The following is a 23,264-nucleotide window of genomic DNA, read 5'->3' as shown; positions in this document are numbered from 1 at the left end:
TATTTTTTGAAAAATGTTTACATACCACGGGTGAGACAGGCACTGAAGAATTAAATCTTGGTGTGAAAAATTGCTGTCAGTCTGGCTCTGCCTGGAGCAAAGGTGGGGTGTGGCTAGCACTGGGCGCCTGTGGAGGTGGAATTTGATGAGGAATTTTCATTTTAAGTGTGTGTACAGTAGGTGGCAGATTTCTACCCTCAGGTAAATCAGGACCTCAAGTATCCAACAAACCCAGTTGTTCTTTGATTAGTGAAACTCCTCAGGAGATTTTTTTCATCTCTCTAGGTGTTACATATCTGTACTGCAGCTGGAGGGATATCCACGTCATGAGCATTTGTGTGCATTTACCCCAAGTCATTTAACCATCAGATGATTACCAATTTGGAATACTCTCCCAGGAGCCATTTTTTATTGTCTGACACCACTGCTTTCTCCTTCGGTTCAGTAAGCCAGAAAGCAATTGGTTGAAAATGACTCCTGATTAGAGAGAACTCTGACTCCACACTTACATATATAAATGACATGCAAACTCAAGGTCACCACTGAAATAATTTGTGGATGTACCGGTTTACAATGAGAACCATTAATTTCAGTCAGATTTGAAGCTTTGTGTGACCTAGCTCTTGATTGAAAACAGAACTGGCCTATTATAGTTCTGGCCTACATTTACTGTGTGCCAGGGCCTGATCTAATCACTTTTATATGTATTAACTCATTTCTTCTCACCACAAGCCTATGAGGTCAGTATCACTATTGTTTCAGCTGCACAGGTGGGGACATCAAGGCAAGTTTCAAAATGATTGAGTGGTTTCTTGGGTTCAGCAGCTGTCTGGGGTGGCCTCGGTTCTAGAACACAGGTAGCTTGGCTCCAGAGCCTCGACTCTTAAGTAGTAGTGTAACCCTTTATAGGCATGGATGTGCATTTCAGATCTGGTGGGCAGGACCAATGCCTCTGGTCCTCAGTTACACTTTCTTGTCATAAATGTACATAATGGTCTCCCTGGTTGGTAGCAGCGAGGACAGTGGTGTTGTGCTTTGTTTCTTGTCTTGCATGTAAGTTGCAGGGGTGAACTATCTGAAGTGAGCCTGAATTGGCACCAAGGGAGTGGGGTGAGGAGAGTGTGTTTAATTTTTAGTGCCTTGATTGTTTCTACCATGCCTTTTCCCAAGTTAAAAAATATTAAGATTTTTATTTAAGCTAAAAAAATCAAGAATTTTAAAAAAGATAAAACGAGTTGATGGTAGATGGAGGGAAAAATGATGAAAGGAGAAGATAGCTTACAGACACGCATGTTCTAAGGTCCTGCAAAGTCTCTAAAGAAGGGTTGGAGAATTTGGTTTCGGCTTCCAGCAGAAAACTAAAAGATCAGGTTCAAGATTCCTGGTACTCATAAAATTAAAATGCTCTAAGAAGTAGCTATTTTATGACATCTTTTTTTCTTCTTCTTCATCACCGTCCCTTTTATCTTCTTGAGAAGGAACTATTTTAATGACACTGATATCAGAAACGGACCTGTCCAGTGGTTCTCTTAAAGTATTGGAGTGTCCTGGACATTGCGACTAGTAACACTGGTGGGACGTTGTGGTGATGGTCTTTACAGCTTCTTTCAGAAAAAGATCTGGGCAAATCAGCCTGAGTCATGGGAGGGAGGGAGGTAAAGTAGTAAAAAGAACTTATTGAAGAGTTTAGTGGCAAGGGACTTGAAGGTATAATATGAATTATTTTATCTATAGGGATATTGGCATATCCCTTATAAGGAGACCATTTTGGAAATAATGTCTTTTCAAAATCCTGGCCAAGTGCTTGCGAGTAAAGTCACCACTTCATTTCCTTTTGCATCTGCCTGAGGTTATACCACGGCTCCCTACTTTGTGTTTTTGACCACAAACAAATTCATTCGCTAACATTTCTTAATATACCAACTTATATTTAGGCCCTGTGTCAATAGTGTTCAGGGGTTTGAAGGAATCATAATATAAGGTCGCATCCTTGAGGGTCTTGAGTCTAATGGGACGTTTTAGGTACCTGTAGATAATATCCTTGATTGTCCCTTATCTGCAATTGGATGGCTGTCCTTATCCACCTAAAAAAATCCATAATTTAAGAGAAAAATAATTTATTTTTTATTTTAGAAAATATAGCCAGATTTAAAAAATTATAAATATAGAATAAAAATATGAAAATCATTCTTTCTTAGCATAGTGATGATTACTCTTTTCTCGGGGTTTTTTCTTTATTGTTGTTCTATCTGCAAATCCATTTTGTTCAAAAAAGAAAATACAGGCAATTATACTCAGTATGGTGTCTCTCTCCCTTTCAGTTTTAAAAGCCCTGTTGGTTGACACATTTCCTACAACTTGTATAGTATTACTTACACTCTGCTTGAAAAAAAATTGTCACATTTGACCTTTCTTGTCTATTGATTTTTCTTCTCATAGGGTCACTTTAGGCCAGTAAGGTCTGTCATTGAAACCCTTGCTTCTAAGAGATGTTCTACTGTGATACCCTGTATGGCAGAATGTGTCTCGATTTTATGGACTTCAGCTCATTATATATGGGACTCTCCTTTCCTTCTGGAGAACTAGTGCACTCTCTCAGTTTCACATGTACAGAACTTTAGTTCCTTTCAGCCACCCTTAGAAACTTTGTACTTCAGTTAGAGTGAACTCACCTGACTTATCAGAACATAGAAGATAATATAGTTTCCCACAAAAGCCTACTTGGAAGTGACTTTATCCTGAAACTTGATGTAAAGATGAGCCAAAGAATACTGAATTAGATTGGGAGGAGAATCATTTCCTTCACAGCAAGCTTGATAACGTTCAGCTATAGATGGAAATTGCTGTCTGACCTTGACCAACAATGGCTTATTGATTTTTGTGGTGGAAATAACTTGGCATAAATATTTCATGTGTCTTGTGAAAATAAATTTGTGAGACTTTAAAGAAACAAATGTCAGTGTTTTGGTTCTTTTGTATTCACAGTGAAAACATCATAAAAGTTCAAAAGCTGTCAAACATATGCTGCTTGTAAAACACCTGTGCTAGGAAAAAGGTCTTCCTCTAAAGTAATCTGAACTTTTGTATAATTTTTCCCCTCTGAATAAATAAATGAATTACTCGAAGGTGAGAGTATGAGGTTGCACACATGAATGATCTTCCTTCATAAATTTCATGCTTCATTTATACCTCATAGCAGAATGAAGTCTGAGAAACATCTTCAAAATTTCAGAATGATCACACGATGATAGTAATCATTAGCACTTAAGCTGGCACTAACTACCAGGCTTTGTGCCAAATACTTTATATGTTATATCTTGTTAACTAGTTCTAACTTCCCTTTGAGGTAGATCCTAGTATCCCCCTTTTATGGATGAGGTAGCACTTAGTGAGGTTAAGTAAACTGCTTAAGGTTCTTAGAAAATAGGAAGTGGTTGGTTTGACCTGGGACTGGAACACAAGCCTTAACAGGAGTCTACATGTAACGGGAAGAGAAACCTGTGAGAATTCTGTTAGGTTATTTGACCTTCTGTTGGACAGCCATTTACTGACTTACGCAGCTCTGAGTTGGCATTTGCTGTGTGTGTAACTCCCTTCTTTCAATTGTTCTGTCCTAGAACCCTTAGATTCCTTGAGAGGAGAATAATTTATTTCTTTATGGATGGTACAGGAACGATACTTTTTTTTTTTTGCAAGGCAGTTAAATAAAAGGTCTCAGTACATAGTAAAGTCTTTGGAAGAAGATGGGGAGGCTGCTGGCACATCTTTGTTGCTTCCCTATCAAATAGTGAGGGCTAGAGGCAGTGTCCATCAGCATTGCTTAGAAATAATAGAGTCCTCTCTCACATTTCAACATTTCCATAGCTTGGCTTCCGTATGCTAATGTAGTGAGCTTTCTCACACACCTCTGTAAGGGAGGAATAAACTTTTATTCTGTCTTCTTAGGTTCTGTTTCTGAGTTCTCTAAGTGAAACTGACAGATTAACAGGAGAAAAAAGGCTATAGATTTACTTATTTATGAAAAACAGAAAAGGTGGATTTATTGAAATCCACTACTAAGAGGAGCAGCAGGTAAGACAGGAGAGGTCTGCTGTGCAAGATACAGATATAATTGATGTTTTTAATTTTATGTACAGAGGGGCTATACAAAAAAAGAAGTAGTTAGAGATGGAAGTTCAATACCATTTTAATGGAGGGAAAAGTTACTGTACAAAAAGGAGTTTTAGGGACAGTAAATTATGTGGGTAAGTATATGAAGAAACTAGTGGGATATAAGGGTTATTTTATTAAGGTTTGTTTTTGCAAACTCAGCTAGGTGCCATCTTTGGTGACAAAGGTTGTTCCCCTCTTTCATATCTGGGAACAAAAGTCATCTTCAGAAAAGGAATTTATACCCTACTTTTAGGTAGATATGGAGAGGGTACAGTTCTTTCTATGTCTGCTTTTTCTTAATTTCCTTTAGCTCAAAATAACTCTGATGCCAGGGTGGAAAGTTTGGATATCATATCCTCATCCCCTTTCCTTCATATCTCATACCCAAGAAAGAGAGAAAAAGACAAATTTCAGTGGACTAATGTGCTTTGTGAAGATTCTCTAAGAATTTATCAATCATACCTCAATGAGTTAAGGAAAAAGGATTCTCTATTAGACAAATTAAATGGGGGGGAGGGTCAGTGCAGGAAATGGCAGATACCAGCATAGAGAGAACTCCTTTTGAACAACTGCATTATATTCCATTGTCTTTAACCAGGCTCAAATTAATGTGCATCTGAATTGTTTCTACACTTTTGTTGTAATAGTGTTATAACATCCTTGTAGCTTACCTGTCTAAGTTCACTAGAGAAAGTCCTGGTAGTAAGATAGTTATGTCTGAGGGTGTGTGCTTTATCGTTTCAAAAATGTCCCCTGTAACCAATTTACCTTCGTACCGAAAATGTGGAAATGTACCTTAAACAGAAAAGCTGCAATGTTTGTGACAGGAAATGGTAATGTCACAGAAGAGAGGAAGCTTAAGCAAGTCTGGAATTTGCAGGCAGGTGAAGAAGAATGTCATTTGATGGGAGAAACTAAATAATGTGATGTCCTGCTATCCATGTATTCTTCTCTAGTAGGTGCTGAGCTTCTTTCAGAGAAGCCAGGGAAACTTGTTACACGTGCCAGGAACTGGAACTGGAGAAATTTGTTCCAAATTAAAGAGAGAGCCAATCAAACGTCCGTATATCAGGCCTCTGCATATCTGTCTATCTGTCCAAACATTAACTAGAGCTGTGGGTGTTTTGTTTGCAGTCATGGGGAAAAGAGGGCCACAGCTTCAAGTCCCATAACCCTGTGACTGGTGGGACTTTTGTAACTAGCTACCTCTTTTCTGTTCATTTTTGTCAGTTATCTTCTCACTTTATTGTCGGGCATATGTCAAATTTTTGAAAGTTGTGAAGCAAATAACTTCACTTACTCTTGGGTAGGAGTTGGGGTGGGGGGTGAGTTTTGTATTTGTGCACTTTGATTGCTATGGGATTTTTACATTCTTCAGCATTGCCCAGGATTTGATAAACTACTTTGTTTTTTATATTCTTGGGACCAGAGAAGGAACTCAAGATAGGTCTTTTATGCCTATTGTTCCTGTTTCACAGACAGATAGTTTGAATTCAAATTAAAAAGATCCTATAAACAGCTGGAGTTATTTCCTGCTAAAAGAATAGCCTCAGGTCCTCTGTGAGGCTGTGAAGCCCTAGTGAGTCCCCTGGGTATCCCTACATGCCAGGGACTTTGCTTGACTCTGAGAATTTTATGGGTTTTATTTCAGGATACCCTTATGGAGGGGAATCTTTTTAATATCATTCTTTATATTCATACATTTTATTACTTTCTCCATTCATGTTTGGTCCCAAGGGGTTCCCACCACCAGTTCACCCATGCACCATCGCCCTAGTCTCTTGTGCTCTTCCCACCCTTTTAAAACCATTTTCTTCCCTCCATATCCAAAGAATGTCTCTGGATTATAGTTGCCTGTTGATTTTGATTTTTACTTTGTTATATTAACTCTTTTCCCTCAATCCCTTATTTGGGCCCCCTACAATCCAAGGTCTGGGAGTCTTGAACCTTTTTGCTCACAAGAGGCAAGTGACTTTTGTTTGGAGAATATTCTGGAGTGACTGTGTCTTTTAGGAAACTCCTGATCAAATATATATTTTGGGGTCAACATCCCCAATTTCTACTCGCTGATCATGGATGAGTGTGGCTTTTCTAAGAGAAGCCCCTCGAAGCCTTTGACCTAGTTGGAAAGTATCTTAGATTCCAAGAGATTTACAAGAGTTCACAGTCACATTTACTTCCTTGAAAACCATATTCACAACTGTTTCTACTATGTTACTTGCCCAGATTTATAGGTTTCCTGGCTACTTTGGGGCCTATCATTTTGAAGTCATTGCAAGTTTGTCAATAGTAGCCCTAGGCAACTTAAATTAAAGATATTCTTCCTCACTATCTCATGGCCAGAAACTGACAGTGAAACATTGCAACAGAAACCATTCCTGCCAGAGTTAACTTTCTGAATGGTGTGCTGAATCTGAGATAGCTTTCAACTCTGTTTTCTGTTGGGTAAAAATTTTTCTCTGTATTGCTCTGCACTCACTTTTTAAAGCTGACCTGAGAGCTGTCAACTAGAAACTGGTTCTATATTAAGCTGAACCATGAAGTCGGAGTTGTTACTTATGGTGACTGCTTACTTCCTCTTCCAGGGAGTCTACCCTGTTGACAGGGCTGATTCTGTGATCTTGCTTAACACCTTCTCACCCTTCAGCACCAATTCTGTGGCTAATATTAGGGCCTAAAATGTCCATGGAACTTGACACTGGCTTGGTAAGAACTTTGTTTTCCACGTTGAGCTCTTACCCATTTGCTGATTCTTGCTTAGTAGTGACCAAGAATCTGTTCTCATATTCTCTTTTTAACTGGCACCTGGATGTTTGTGGTTTGCTCTGCCCTGAGCCCTTGTCACTGGCTTGCTTTTTTCCTGCTTGGATACATGAGTCACATTGTTTGGACCTTTAACTAATAGCATACGTGCCTTTCCCACATGCTGTGTCCCTAAGATAGGTCCAGGTCTGTGTCCACTCTTGGATGGATTTCCCACTGGGAAAAAGAAGGAAATCCCTTCCTTCTTTTTACATAATTTTGCTGACCTAAATGTGATAGCTGATTGTTTGAGCTCTGATGGTGGCCCCTCAAGGGACCAGTTCCTATACCCAAAGGGCCGTACATTTTCTTACTCAGAACTGTCCGTGTTTTCCTCACTGACTTCACCTGGAACTTGGTTTTACTTCTTGCAATTCCACAGGGCTCTAAGAACTGATCATTGCTTGATATCTGATGGGCGAATTTGCCTTCTGTGTTAAATCAAGCATTGAGTTATCTTAATCTTCTTTCTGAAGGTGCTTACATTAAACAATAAACTAAAAAGGTTATTGAAAATAACTTCCCTTTCTACTCTTTAATGATAGTACTTTAGGCATAAATACTAATAGGGTTGAGATTATAGAACCAAGTTGTGACTTAGAGACAGAATATATGGAAAGTGAAGTTAGCTTTGGGGTAAAGTTATTGCTCCAGTGTTTTTTATTAACTGCCAGATCATCTTGACAAACCAGTTCGTAAATCATTCTGGGTTTTGGTTTCTTCAGTTGATTTTAAATCTCCTTGTCTTAGATTGCCTTTTCAGATAATTTCCCAAATTTCTAAATCATTCTGTTCTTAATAGAACCTGGGACATTTCCTACTCATCTTCCCGCTACTGTGAGTGCCATGTAAATGCAAACAGAGAGAGGAATTAAATGCTTCAAGGACTTTTCATAAGTTCTGATTTCCATTACTAATGGAGAGGAAAGAATGCAGTCATGGTTAGAATGGGCATATTATATATGTGTGTGTATGTATTTTTTTTTAGATTGATTTTATTTATTTATGCATCCAAGAGCTGGCAGGTAGGCCAGAGGTATGGGGGGGAGGGGTTGGGGATAGAGGTGAGGGTGGGTGCACTGTGGGTAGTGAGAGGATTCACCAGAAACAGAGGAGTATAATAGGAAGGTTGACTGAAATATATTGCTGAGGGGAGCAGCCGTTTAGACAGGAGAGTTTGCTGCACCTTGTGGTCTAGCTCCCAAGTGGGGTATTGAACTTGTGCTGCAGTGGCTGGTGATAGCTTGATAGTGCTGAGATTTAACCCCTTGTGCCACCAGGGAGGCCCAGGAACATAATGTATTGACAAGCCTGATATGAGTTCACTTGGCTTGGTTACATAGGGCAATGGGTTATGTTTTGCAGCAGCCTAGAGGAAGAGGTCATTGAATAGCACCTGCAAAGCTGTGTCTGTGGTCATTCATGATTGATCTTTGAGACTCTGAGAACTTTAGATTGGGAAGTATTTAAACTTGATTTTAACTCAATAACATCATCTCCATAGACCTAAGAATGTCTTCTGTTGTCTTTTGGAAATTAACTGTGCAAAATATCCTTCACAGTCCTGTCTCCCATCTTGTTTTTGCCTTTTTTGTAGGTGACAGTTTAAACCCAAACCTTGCTTTATAAAATTGCTCATAGTTCACACCAGAAAGAAAGGTTTTCAGTGCTTCTGTAAAATAGGGATGTTAATAATTTTTCCTCTAAGAGACTGTTCTCAGGCCTCTTCTTCTGTCAGTTACCTAGGGGTCTCACACAAGAAACCAAAAGTCTTTAAAAAAAAAAATTAAAGAAAAGAATGTATACATACAGGGATTCTGTATTGATGGAAAATAAGTTTTAATGCTATAACTTTAGAATGTACAAAAAAATTGTATTTCTACTTGTTTTGATGCTCTTGAGTGTTATTGTTCCACTAAGTATCTCTGAAGCCAAAGGTAAAGAACTGCAGCTTGTTAGGACAGGTGACAGAAAAGATGAGTTACTTCTACAGTTGGACAGTGGGTATCAATGAGGGCAAATTCCTGGTTACTCTCACGGAAGCCTGCAATTTAGATGACCCCTAGGTCTTGGTGGAAAACCCCAGCCCTAGAAAGTAAAGTTTTCCCTCTTCTGTCTCTGCCGGCAGGGAGGCTATTTTCACTGTCAACTCATCTGCTTAGTAAACAGCATATAATTTTTTTCACACAAAGAATTGGGAAGGAATTGGGTGTTCCTGTAGGTAAGGGCATATTTAATGTCTCAGTTCTCTTCCTCCCCGATGATCTGGGTTCAGAAAAAGATAAGATGATCTTCTGCTAGAAGCCTATTAAAGAAAATCTTTAAAAAATGTTCACGAGCAACTTGTAGCTTCAGGAATGGGTATGAAAGGTGCGCTGGGTCTTGCTGTAACTGCTGTTAGCCCCTAATGGTGCCTGACCCTGAGAATCGTCACAGCCCTCTTCCCACATACACCTACCCCCGGCTCCTCTCTATCCCAAGATTTTCGTAAGACTAGTCCTATTTTAGTTGTAACTTTTGAAGACCACTACTTTTCCTTTAGCTTTGTCCTTGTCATTCTCTAGGAGAAATCCTAAGGGATTCCGAACTCTTGACCCCTCTTCCTCCTTAAAAAATCAAGGATGGAACCAGAGGGAATTATGCTCAGTAAAGGAAATCAGAAACAAAAAGAAAAATATCAGATGGCTTCACTTATATGACGAGTATAGGGGAACCAAATAAGGGATCTAGGGGAAAACAAGACAAAACTAGCAGGCGACTATCTATTGGAGTCATTCAGCAGGGGAGGGAGAGGGAGAAGAGTCAAAACAGGCATGGAAAGAGCACAAGAGACTATGGAGATGGTAGGAATTTTATGGAGGAGAAAGCAAACGGTACAAAAATGAACACTGATGTAAAATTTATTTATAGAAATAAATAGGAAAAAGGCAAAATGCAAATCTAGTTAGGGGAAATAGTTAGACATTTCTTTGGGTTAAGATTTTCCCCTGGTCTTTTCTGGGAAGGATGTTTTGAGACTTCCTGACCTTTCCCTGATTAGTGATGACTTTCAGGGCCAAGCTAGTGGGAGGGTGGGAAGGATCTCTGCCTGAGGCATCCCCCTGCCTGGGCTGAATCTTCCTTGAGGTGCCTGATCCTGGCCAGTGTGGTGCCCACTGAAGGGGTTCTGGCCCACTCCCCTAGGACCCCTAGCCAGGTTCACAACTTTTGTGGTTAAAAACATCACCTTTAGAAACATTTCAGACCATTTGGAAGAGCGCTGTTCTGTGATTTGAGAGAGAAGGCAATTAGGGCTACCATTTTCCACTTTGAAGGCTACTTACTGTCCAGTATCTCAGTGAATAGATGACCTTGGAAGAAATGAAAGCCTTAGACATCTTGTTGCTTCCTGTAGCCAGCACCGCTGAACCCACAGAGTTTGGTTCTGTTGTAACTGTTGTGGATTTGAGGTTGGGTTTAGTGAGCAGGGTCTCAGGTTGCCTGAGGAAAATTTCACCATCGCACCCTTTTCAGCAGTAAGTGGCGAGTGTCCCCACGAGGAGTGTGTAGTTATCTCCAAAGGACAGGTTTATTCTATGAAAGAGGAAAGGGGAAAAGGTTGCTTGCAGTCACAGGAGGGCAGAAATGTTATAGGGCACTCCAAATCTGTTCCAGAACAGGGGGAGAGGGACACCCCTGAAGCCCCAAAATTCTGCCTGCTCCAAGTGGGTTCTGCCATCTGCCACAAGAAGACAAAACATATAAAACTTTAATGAAAAGGGACATTAATACAGTGAAAATACAATACGGAACACAAAGAATATAACTTCTAAATCAAACAAATGAAGTTACCCATCCCCTCGTGGGCAAAAGTCAACCCAAAAGGGATTGGCCCAAAGCAAGGCCTGAAAGCCTTGCCACTAGACTAAAGCACCTTCTGGCTGGGACCCATGGAAAAGGGTCAGAAATGGCCGGACAAATCTGGGAGGAAAAGAGCAAAATCAAAATCAATATAAAGCACTGCCATAGTCACCTCCCTACAGGTCTCTCACCCACATCTGCCTTAACCAGTCCAGGGTCAGGAAACAAGCATGGTTTCTTCATCACATGCTGCTGCTCCATGTGGCTTCCCCAGGTCTCCTTCTGGCTCTCCATCCAGCTTCCTTCTCTTTTTTTCTCTTCTCCTTTTTCTCTGCTCAGCTCCACCCTCCTTCGCGGTGGGGCAGGGAACCTGGAACTTCCCTTTTTCCTAAGGACCACCCTGTTACAGAAAGAGCTGCTTTGAAAGGGACAGGTTTGTTAGAAGAAATGCCTTAGTAGGCACAGGTGGACAGGAGAGCTACCTTTTGCCAGTGAAGAAATTGTACTAATAATGTGTTCTTTTGAGGAGGGGTTCATTCCTTTGTGCAATATTTCTGTATTGTTAAATTGATTACTTCTAGGGTTTGACTAGGTTGTTTTGTAAGGACCAGTAATTCTCTACAGTGATGCTCAATCTTCTTACCCACCCCAACTCCATCTCCTACTCTTATCCTCCATCAGTACGTTTGTACTTTTGTGGAGTCTGTTAGTAGGCAGAATGAGAGGCACCCCAAGACTCCAAACTTGCACACTGTAATGGGTCCTGCCTTCTGCCACAAAAAGAAAGAAAATACTGTTAGTGCTTACAACCTTCCTTAGAAAAGAACTTTAATGCAATTAGTATACAATAAAAGAGAGAGAATATAATTAAAATAGTTTTACCATGAAACAACCAAAGTTACCCATTCCTTCATGGGTAAGTGCCCAGCCAAACAGGGCGACCCAGAGCAGGACCACTGGGGCACGAAAGCTGACCGAGCCACCTCCTGTTGGGACCTATAGGAAATGGGTCTGAGAGGCCAGGCAAGTCTGTAAGGTAAAGAACAAAATCAAACTACAACTCAAGATAAAGGTTGACACTGTCAGCTGTCAGCCTCCTCCAGGTCTCTCACCCATATCTCTGTCTCTTTCAAATGTCTCATTCCATGTCCCCCAGGTCTCTGGTTCAGGTACAGGGTGGAGAAGTAATTGTTGCTTCTTCTTCACATGTCTTTCTGCTCCACATGTCTCCTCTATGTCTTCCGCCTCCAGCCTTTTCTCAAATCCTTTTTAGCTTCCCCTCTTTGCTTTGCAGCTCTTTCTTAGGTGGGGCAGGGAGCTGGGCACCTCCCCTGTTTGTGGGAATTACACTAAGTCTTTTTTGTAGGCCTAAGAAAATTTGAGTACTTTTTTCCTGAACTGAGGGGTTCATTTTTTATCATTTATTTTTGGTTCTAATTATTTTTTCCTCTTGTGCTTATTAATATTAATTATACATCTAGAGTTACTATTGTTACATGGAGTCTAGTATTCACTAGAAATTCCCCTCCGCTAAAGGTATGGCCTCAAGGCTTCCTTTGGGTAAGGTTTCAGTGAGCTCACCCTTAAGCCTAGTTCTTTGTCTCTGGAGATACTCTCCTTTCATACACAGGGTGTATTTCCTTGTCCCTATGTCAGGTTTTAAATGGGTTCTGCTGTAAATAAAGGAGACATTTTTGTCATATTGCCTTGCTAGTTTATGTCTGTAAAGCATATGTTCTAAGAAATATTTTAATCCAAAAATATTCTGTTTAATCTCAAAACACTGGTTTAGATAATAAATAGAGATAGGTATGCATATTAAACACACACACACACATAAAATTTTCTGGCCTGGTGTTTTTTTCAAATTGAGTGATGACACAGTAGTAGGTCAGTAGTTAGTTGTGACCAGCATATTAATCAGAGAAAAACAGAAATAGAACAAAAATACAAAATTTCAGTGAATAACTTTTTGTGAATTCTTTTTTAATTGTATGAGTGTGTGTGTGTTTCCTGAGTCCTGATGTGCCCTATGTTCCTTAATCTGTTTCTCAAAATTTGAGCGACCTCTCGCCCATCTGTTCTTATATACACAGCCAATCTCTATTTCTCCAGCCACCCTCCAGGCAGTCCTACTTGACATTCCTAGGTGACACTTCCTGGCCTCTGGCCCCTGACTGTATATCACTCTATATTCTGGGGTTGCCTTTTCCTGCTCCTGCTGGCATGTGTAACTCTTGTTTTTTTAAATGAAGGAATGCAACCCTTGTACAGTCCACACTGAGAAGAGCCTCTTGGCTGTTTGAATTATAGATCCTCTGTGCTCTCACTTTTGTGGGTATACATAGCTTTACAGGTGCTCATCTTTACACCAATTTTACTTATTTACTTTTTTGTGTGATGAAGTCAGGGAAACAGAGGACAAAAGAATCCTCATTAAAATACTCAGCTGGGCCTCCCTCCTGGCACAAGGGGTTAAGTCACAGCACCATGAAACCCTCTGCAGCCACTGCAGCACAAGTTCAGTCCCATATAGCTCAGCAGACCTCTCCTGTCTGACCCCCTGCTGCCCTCAGCAATGGAATTCCTGTCTATAGTCAATTCAAATTAAAGAAAAAAGTAGAATATTCATAGTTCTAGTGCCCAGAGATAACATTGTTTACATTTTGATGTTTCATTTCAGTTTCTCTTCTTCGTATAACTTTGTTTTACATAGATTTTTTTTTATTTTATTTTTTTAAGATTTATTTTTATTTATTTGTGCATACAAAACTGGGGTACAGGCCAGAGGCTTAGGGCCGGTGAGAGGCTTCACCAGAGACAGAGTGGGGAACAGAACAGGCAAATCGAGGAAGTACACTGCTGAGGGGAGCAGTGGGCAGGTCAGGAGAGGTCTGCCAAGCCATGTGGTCACCTCCAGGGCAGGCGGGGATCAAACTCATGCGGAAGTGGCTTTAGATTCCCAGTGCTGTGCTTTAACCCTCTGCGCCACCAGGGAGAGCCTTACACAGATGATTATATATATATATATTATATAATTATATATATATATAATTTTATCATCAGTGGATTTTTATATAACAGTAAAGCATAACATAACTGATTTTTAAAGGTGATGATAAGCCTTTTATTATTATCATTGTGGAAATCTATATTCCAACATATGTTTATATTTACATATTCATGCGTTTCTGTTTTTGCTGTAATTCATATTCCTTGCTGTTATAGTTTGAGTGTTACTATCCCCCCAAATCCATATGTTGAAGCCCAACCCACAATATGATGGTATTTGTAGATGGGATCTTGAGAAATTAGTTAGGGTTATTAGTTAGGGTTAGGTAATTAGGGTTAGCGGCTGGGGCTTTATGATGGAATTAGCCCTAAGAGAAAGATAGGCCTTGAAGGCACACAGGAGAAGGCAGCCATCTGCATTGTCAGCAAGAGTGTTCTCAACAGGAACTAAGGTGACTGGCACCTTGGTCTTAGACTTCATAACTTCCAGAACTGTGAGAACTCTAGGTTGTTGTTCAAGTCACCCAGCCTAGGGTATGTTAAGGTAGCTAGCCTGAGCTGACTGATAGCTATATGTTTCGCAAATGGTGACTTCAAACTCACATCTAATTCCTTAATATCCAGAAAGAATATAATATTAGCTGGTGGACTTTGCATAACAAAAGCATTAAGATTTCTCTGTTGGAGTGTGTAAATGACATATTCCTTGATAGATAGGAATGGGGGTTAATAAAGCTTTCTTACCAGTGAAGATAAAAACACAATAAGTCCCTAGATAAGGTTAAAATTTGTAGTAATAAAAATAGTTAACGCTTATGGGCACAGGTAATACTTTACATATATTTGTTTAATCACATTTAATGCCAGGGTCACTTGTCACAGTATTAAAAGCTCAGATCTCTCTGAGGTTCATCTTGACTGTTCACAGCATGAGCCCTGAAGGCAGAAATCCTGGGTTTAAACCCAACTCTGCCTCTCTCACTGTGCTCTCCTAGAATAATTACCTACCCTCTCTTACCTTAATTTTTTCTTCAGTGACAAAGGATTGTTTTACCAAGATAGTTATTTTTCAATTTTCTTACATTGTTATTAATTTTTGTGTGATATTTGATTTCTCCCCTCAGTGTAGTTACCATAATTATGCCACCACACCCATGCACTATCAGCACAGTCCCTGTGCTCTTCCCGGCTCCCTCCCCATTCCCTGCTAGTGCCTCAGATCTATGATCAACCTGCAAGTTTTGTCTTTTTTCTGACCCTTTATTAGGTTTCCCTATGTTCTTTCTAGTGAGACCATCCGTTGATACATTCTTTTTCCTTCTGAATTATTTTGCTTAGCATAATCCCCTCCAGTTCTAGTCATGTTGCCGTAAACAGCTTACCTATCTTTTTTTTTTTTTCATTTTTTTAAAGATTTATTTATTTATGCATACAGAGCTGGGGTACAGGCCAGAGGTGCAGGGGCAGTGAGAGGATTCATCAGAGATAGAGTGGGGAGCAGGAAAGGCCGACTGACTAAGTACACTGCTGAGGGGAGCAGTGGGCAGGTCAGGAGAGTTCTGCCGTGCCATGTGGGTCACCTCTGGGGCTGGGGATTGAACTCATGCCGAAGCTTTAGCTTCTTAGTGCTGTGCTTTAACCCTCTGCGCCACCAGGGAGGGCCCATGCCTATCTTTTTTAATTGCTGAATACCAAGACTGTTTTGAGGATTAACTGAATTGCTCTAAGTCTGTGTTGTTTTTTTTTTTTTAAGATTTATTATATTTATTCGTACAGAACTGGGGTACAGGCCAGAGATGCGGAGGGTGAGAGGATTCACAGAGACAGAGCGGGAAGCAGAACAGGCAGATGGACGAAGTACCCTGCTGAGGGGAGCAGCTGGCGGTCAGGAGAGGTCTGCCTCGCCACGTGGTCGCCTCCGGGGCAGGCAGGAATCACTCATGTGGAAGTGGCTTTAGTTTCTTAGTGCAGTGCTTTAACCTTCTGCGCCATCAGGGAGGGCCCCTAAGTCTGTGTTTTGCAAAGTACCTGGCTGTGGCAAAAATCCCATCGACCTGAGCTAAGGATGGGGAATTCCATTTTGGACGAAAGATTTTGGTGTTGGGAGATTTTCCATCTCAGTCTACTCATTAAAATAGAGCAAGGCTGAGGCTGAGACTGACTATGTGTGGAGGCAGATTTGCACCCTCTGTGCTGTGGCATGATGCTTCTTTTCTCTGACTTATAACTGACCAGGAGGGGGACCTGGGCTAGGGGTTGGTGGACTTTCTTTAAAGGGCCAGACAACAAGTACTGTAGACTTGTGGTCACAGATGGTGTCTGTTACAGCTGCTGAGCTCAACCACTGAAAAGTATGGAAAAAGTACAAAAAAAAAGTATGGAAGTAGCCATAGGCAATATGCAAATACTGTGTTCCAATCAAATTTTATTTATGGGTACTGCCGTTAAAATTTAATGTTCATTGAATCCCCAAACAACTAAGCTTATGGGTTATACAGAAACAGGTATTGCTGTCATGTCAGCCATTGTATTCATCTGGCTTTTGTAGAAGGGGGTGTGACTAGTATAGCTTTTTTTACTTAGATTTCAAGGACCAGGATAAAGAGTTTTCTTATTCTTCTCTCCCCATCACCTTCAGTCACCACAAACTGACTTTGGAAGCAATTTGTTTTGGGAAAAATTACCTTTACGGGCTGTGACTTCTTTCTGTAATGTTTAGCCAGTCAAGATGTAGTTGGCAACCTGCTTGTCCTTTGAAATTTTGAACCGTATTTGTTGGGACTTTTATGTTATACTGAGGAGAAGAAACAAAAATAACCAGCCATTTTGACTCTCAGTGTGAAAATACCAAGTTTGCTGACAGGCACGGAAAAAGCATAAGCAAAGGAAAAATGAATAAGAAAGGCACACTGTTAATAAACAGAAACCCTCTTGTCAGAAAACACACTGGCTACTGTTTTTAATGAGTCTGCAATTCCTGCAGCTGAAATCAAGACACGTTTCAAATTCTTCAGGTTTTTAATATTTTAAGGTACAGATAAGGGGGCAAAGAGGAAGAAGTAGCAGTGTTGGACTAAGGGAAAATGAAAACATTATGTTCATAGGTTTTGTTTTTTTTTTTAAAGATTTATTTATTTATTCATATGGAACTGGGGCACAGGCCAGAGATGTGGAGGATGAGAGGATTCACCAGAGACAGAGAGAGGACCAGAACAGGAAGATCGACGAAGTACACTGTGAGGGGAGCAGCGGGCGGGTCAGGAGAGGTCTGCCACACCATGTGGTCACCTCTGGGGCAGGCGGGAATCGAACTCATGTGGAAGTGGCTTTAGCTTCTCAGTGCTGTGCTTTAACCCGCTGCGCCACCAGGGAGGGCCTGTTCATAGGTTTTTAAAGTTAGATATATGCTTTAAAAGTGTATGTGCAAATAGAATTACTTGTCTTTGATTTAATTAATCCAGGAAAGATCTGATTCAGTACATTGGAAGCTCTTGGGCATTGCTGAGCTCATACTCAAACGATTTCCTTTGCAAAGATTATAGTTGTTGCGCTTTATTTTCAAGCAGTGGACTCTCGTGGAAAGGCATGAATAAAGATCTTCACCAAGAAGAAGCTTGTTCTGAACTAATCACACCTCATTTATAGGAGTTGGAATCTGAAAAACCCAACAGAGCATAGCTGTTTCCTTTCACCCCAGTGACCTAAGTGATGGGCCTGGTCTTGAGTATGATCTCATGGCAGAAAACCTCCTGTTTTAGCATGCATGTTTAATGAAATGATTTAAATATGCCTAGTAGAAATAACACTAATACTTATATTCACCCTGAGAGCATTTTTTTGTGGACACATTTTTTTTATGCCTCTGGGATATAAATTAAGAAGTTTATGCTCCCAGCATTCTCTTAGAGAAATGAAATATACATATGCATGCATACATATGTCTGTATAATGGTAAATTCTTATTTTTCCATGATTCTCCCTTCCTTGTTCAATAATTCTTTTCCTCTTTTTGAAAACTCTACTATTGGTTATAACGCTCTGCTTTTGAAAGAGGTGGAAAGATACTATTTTATATGTGCTAACAAATTTTGAAATTCACTAAGAAAGAGAAGATAAAACTTATTTTTTTAGTGAGTCCTTTGGCAAACCACTAATTTGATCAGATAGTTTAGAACAGTGCCTTTTGAATTTTTTTTGACTTTGATCTTTATGTATGAAAACTTTCTTAGTCAATTGAAAGTATAAACATTTATTATCAGAGAGTAAAAATATAATTTAGAGTAAATATTAATTAATTTGATTTAGTGAGGATTGAGATACTATGAGTTTATGTGTCCAGAAATTATTATAGCAACAGAAAAAATGATAGGTTGAGAGTTAATATTGAGAGACTATTATCATTAATAATTTGGGGGAGACCATTATCTCCTTTGTGTGATTGCCTTCAGAAAGGAAATTACATCAGCAGCTTTAAGCTAATCTTCAGTCCCAGGAGGTGAAGAGATATATTTTGACTTCAGTTTCTATTAGGGAGAAAAGAAAGCTGACTAAATTGGTGGCATTATCATGCAGGCAGCCACTAAGTACCAAAGATAGCTAGAACCGAGATACCTTCTTTTTCCAGTCTTTTTTGTTGTTGTTGTTGTTATTGTTTTTTTAGAGAAAGCATTTGTTTAGTTTTACAAAAGTTTCATCAAGCTGTAGTTGCTATAGCTAAAGAACTATATTTTCTGCCTTTTATATCAAATTTGAAAAGTGAGTCAACCAGAATTTTTAATAATGAAATCATAATCACAATTTACATTTTGAATAGTTTCCTGTTTGTTCCCAGATAAATTTTATTAGATTTATTCTTGTATTTTGTAATTCATTCTGTAAAGGCAACTTCCGGGTATGGCAAATACTTGACCATTTAACATTATTCCACAGTGTGTATTTGGTAAATATCTAAAGTAAACAGCCATCTGTTCATCTACAGCTCTAGTTCCGAGGAAACAAAATTTCACAAAATCAGTTACCTCTGCTATGTACATTGTACACTGATCCTTTTTGTTTTATTTATTGTTTTAAAAAGCCACTAAATTAGTTTCACAATCTAATAGGTCATGATCTGCAGTTAAAAATATCCCTGTACCCTTGAACACAGAGGGGGGAGGAGGCCCTTTTATATGCAATACTTTAGTCACAAAAGGTGCAAGGAGGGTTTTTTAATTGTGTTCTTTTCCCAGAAATGCAAATTAAGATCTCAAGGGCATGTTAAGACTTATAAAAATGGAATTAATTCTACTGCCAAGTAATTTTCAATAGCGATTCAGCCAATTTACATGCCCACGTTAGTATCTTGAGAATTCCAGTTATGCTTTATCCTTAACACTTAGCATTCTCAATCTATGTAGTTTTAACTATTAGAGTGATATGTAGTCGTTATCATAGCCATTTTAAGTAAAATCCACTTAAAATGTCTTATGCTTCTCAGCATTTCTAAGAAAGAATGAAAATAAAATTGTTGATCTGTTGTATGTAACTAAGGTCTGCTAATCTGAATTGTCATTCTTGCTGTTTACTATATGCCTATACTTTATTTTAAGCATTCCTGTTTTATGCTAGTTTAGCGGCTCATTCTGAAAGCTTATTTACTTCTTTCTCAACAGAGAATAAAGTAATTACAAATTATATGTTTGCATCTGTAAGCCCAAGTCCTTTTAAGTGCTCTTTCAGAGCCTCAGTAGTACACCATTATGTATTGTTTTTTCAAACCACAAAAACATGACATTTTTTTAAGTATTTATACAAAAACTGGGGTGTAGGCCAGAGGTGTGGGAGGGGAGTGATAGGATTCACCAGAGACAGAGTGGGGAGCATAACAGGCAGATCTCCTGAAATACACTGCTGAGGGGAGCAGCTGGCAAGACAGGAGAGGTCTGCTGCACCATGTGAGTCAGCTCTCTTGTCAGTAGGGGATCAAATCTGTGCTGCAGTGGCTAGTGGTAGCTTGAGAGCACCGTCTTTAACCCTTGTATGGGACCTTTGCCTGTACAAGACCCTGTTCCAGGTTCCCTTCCCTCCACTTTGACCTTGCCCCAGCTTCTCTGGGCAAGGATTAGGTTTGGGTTCAGCCTGACTTCAGAGGAAAATAGCATTTGGCTGATGAGTGAACTTAGCCCTTCTCTACAGGAGCTGGGTGGGGTTGCCAGAGAAAGGGAAGGGTGTGCCTGGCAAGGTGAGGAGTCAGCCAAGTATAAAGCCAGCAGGAGCCTGCTGCCATCTCTCCTGCTGGTGTGATAGAAATCCCTTATCTAGCTTAGTCAAGAGATCTAGCCCTGCTGAAACCCTTAATATCTTTCCCATGATATCTCACATAAAGTATCACACAAGTGATCGAGTGTCTTTCCAGTCTTAATTCAGGGTGAATTTTCTTGGTGATTTCAGGTAATTCATGCAGTCTTCTCAGCTCCATTTTCTTTCTTTGTTGTATGTAACCAGACTTCCTTGAGAAAATGATCAAGATGGAGGGTCTCAGAAGGCGTCTACAATGGCCTTTCTGTATATGTAAGAATACAACTATCATTTATTTGGGAATCGGCCATCTTTAAGTTAGGAATTGATCACTGCCAACTCTATGATCTTTTAAGATGTTTTTATTATTTCTTAAGATGTCTGCAAGGAAAATACTATGATCTTCCCTTCAACACTCCCTGTTAGCTTATGCCCATATAGAAGGTTGCCAACAATTGAATTAAACAGAATGTAAAAACAGTCAGTGAATGGAGTGTTTTAATTATTATTCTTCTGAGAATGTATCTGGGATTGTAATCATAATCATGAATGACATCTGTTTTTCTTTTTAATGCACTTCTTTCATATCTTCTGGCCTGTTTCTATTGCATTGTTTCATTTTTGCTTGGCTCACTTCTGAGGAAAGAGTAAAATAAATTAAGGCCTAGAACTTTTACAATATATGGATTAAAGGGCATGCACAAGAGGCTAACATCTTGACATTATAGAAAAATAAAATTGTGTATGTGGAGGTAATTCCTACATTTTACACAAAATGTTCCCTTGCATAATAGCCTGAGGAATTCCTTGGCTTTCTATGTTTAGTATAAATCAGAATGCAAATAAATCTCCCATTTCTAGTTCATTGTAAACATTTTAAACAGATGATCACAAAATATACAGTTACAACAATCAGTGATGTTGTTATACTCCAAATATTTTTTCAGATTCTTTAATTTATATTGTGTTAGCTGATATTGCCTCATCTAAACTCACTAGACTGAATTGGATCTTGTTTCCAAAATTAGTCCAGGTATGTCTCATCACTCCCAGTGCCTCAAAGGAACAGGAAAGTTCTATTATTATTGATTTTGGTCACGAGTGGACTGCTTCCTTATGTAACTTCTCTTTGGAAAGTTCTAAGTAATCAAGATAGCTATCACCCCTCTCAAACAGAAAATCAGGTCAGCAGAAAATATTTCTCCTGGCAGCTCCTCCTTCCTTTGGATGTTTCCTTTCTCAGGCCTCTGGGCGTGGGTTGAAAACAATGTCCATGGGCCCTCCCTGGTGGTGCATCGGATTGGAACGCTGCACTGCGAAGCTAAGCCAAGCCATGGCAGCTTTAGTGTGAGTTCGATCCCTGCCCCAGAGGTGAACCACATGGTGCGGCAGGCCTCTCCTGACCCGCAAGCCTAAGCAGTGTACTTTGTCAGTCAGCCTGTTCTGCTCCTCACTCTGTCTCTGGTGAATCCTCTCCCCGCCCCTATACCTCTGGCCTGTACCCCACTTTTGTATGCATAAGTAAATAAATATTAAATAAATAAATGCAGGGTTGTTTTTTTTTTTAAAGAAAGACAATGATCTTCCCTCCTCCCACCAAAATGTCTTTAGTGTTTGCATTGATTATAAAAATACCACATGCTCAGTGTAATGTAAAGTTGAGTTATAGCACCCATAACTATGGGCAAGTCATTCAGAATGTGTGTGGTGTGCGTGCATTATCGATGTAAACAGGATGGTACCTGGCATACTATACTATGACCTGCTTTCTTTCCCTCACTGCCTATTTTGTTGGCTCTTTGCTATGTCAGTGTCATTGGTGCGGTTGGCTACTATGTGGATGAATCAGAACTGACTGTTTACAGAGTCTCCTTTTAATGGACACTGTTCACTTCCCATTTTCTGGTATTATATATGATGTTTTTATCACGATAAATATGCTAACCACCAGCCACATGTGGCAATTTAACTTCAAATTAAGTCCTGTTTAAAAATTAATTCCTCAGTCACACTTCCCACATTTCAAGTCTCTGGAGCATTATGTAACTTAGGACAGTGCTATTCTACATCACTGGTTTCCATTCTTTCATTCATCTATTTAGTATGTAATTATTAAAAACTAGGGAGCTAGGCACTGTGGTGGCTAGCTGGTTATCTCACTCATAAAACAGACACCTTTTCTCATAATGTTTCTCAACAGGTACTCTTTCCTCCCAACCTCCTCCATGGTATTGTCTTTCTTTTGGAAAATATGAAACCCTAAACCATTGACTTAAGAATATTTAACACCGTTGTCATGTTAAGGGTCTCTTCATGTTAAACCCTCACCTTTTTAAACGTCATCTTAGGACTGGAAGGACTATATAAAGGACAAAAGCTAAGTACAAATAGTTGTGTAGTTCCTGTTATTTGAGAAGAGGAAGCAAAACCATTTCTTGGAGGTGTGTGTTTAATCATGCTTTTAATAAATGTTTTAAAAATATGTCCTGTATCGGGAGGTGTACTTACAAACTGATTTTTTTTACATGGGCTTTTTATAGGGAATTCTGATGGATATAATAGATAATACTATTTACAGCAAATTTAGAAATGATCGTGTGTTGTTTTTTCCTTCTGTTTTAGGACAAGTTAAGGTGTTCAGAGCTCTGTATACATTTGAACCCAGAACTGTAAGTATTCAGTTTTCACTTTAAATTGATATGGAATCCAAAGTATTTCTCTGAGACTCTTCTGTCTGTGTGGCCTGCCTTTCCTGTGTTAGATGTAAATAATTCATAGGAATGGATGCTCTCTCATTTTCATCAAAGCTAAGCTGCTTGATTGACCTAACTCCTCCCTCTCTCAAGGTCATCAAGTCCCTTTGGTCCTGCTTCTCCCCACCCATCTGAGCTCACCAGGTGACCTACATATAAAGCATGTGACTCTCCTAGTCATCCTCCCTCTGAATCTCACTCAGATCCTCCCCAATTCTTCCCTTAATGCTCTATGATACCAGCCGCTACAAGCACTTTTTTATGTCTTAGCTGTACATATTTTCCATTACATGAATACTTTATGTATTCATCTGTAAGTCCAGCTGTCCATCCGTATGTTAGCACCAGCTATGTGCAGCCATCGGTCTAGAGTTTGAGGATGGTGGAGTGACAACAGACATGATAGTCTCACGTAACTTGCATTTCAGG

At 39.6% G+C, this 23,264-nt stretch overlaps 1 protein-coding gene across 1 annotated transcript in view; it reads left to right on the top strand.

The window, feature by feature from the left end:
* OSTF1 (osteoclast stimulating factor 1) overlaps window positions 1-23,264 on the top strand; it is a 50,960-nt gene that overhangs the window by 1,387 nt on the left and 26,309 nt on the right. The window contains exon 2 of the mRNA XM_004677563.2: window positions 22,705-22,751. Coding sequence (XP_004677620.1) covers window positions 22,705-22,751 — 47 coding nt within the window. The remainder of the gene's footprint in view (window positions 1-22,704; window positions 22,752-23,264) is intronic.

Source organism: Condylura cristata, unplaced genomic scaffold (genome assembly GCF_000260355.1).
Source record: "Condylura cristata isolate star-nosed mole 26May11 unplaced genomic scaffold, ConCri1.0 scaffold00006, whole genome shotgun sequence".
Classification (NCBI taxonomy): domain Eukaryota; kingdom Metazoa; phylum Chordata; class Mammalia; order Eulipotyphla; family Talpidae; genus Condylura; species Condylura cristata.
Note: the sequence above shows the minus strand (reverse complement) of the source record. Positions and strands in the feature narration are given on the sequence as shown.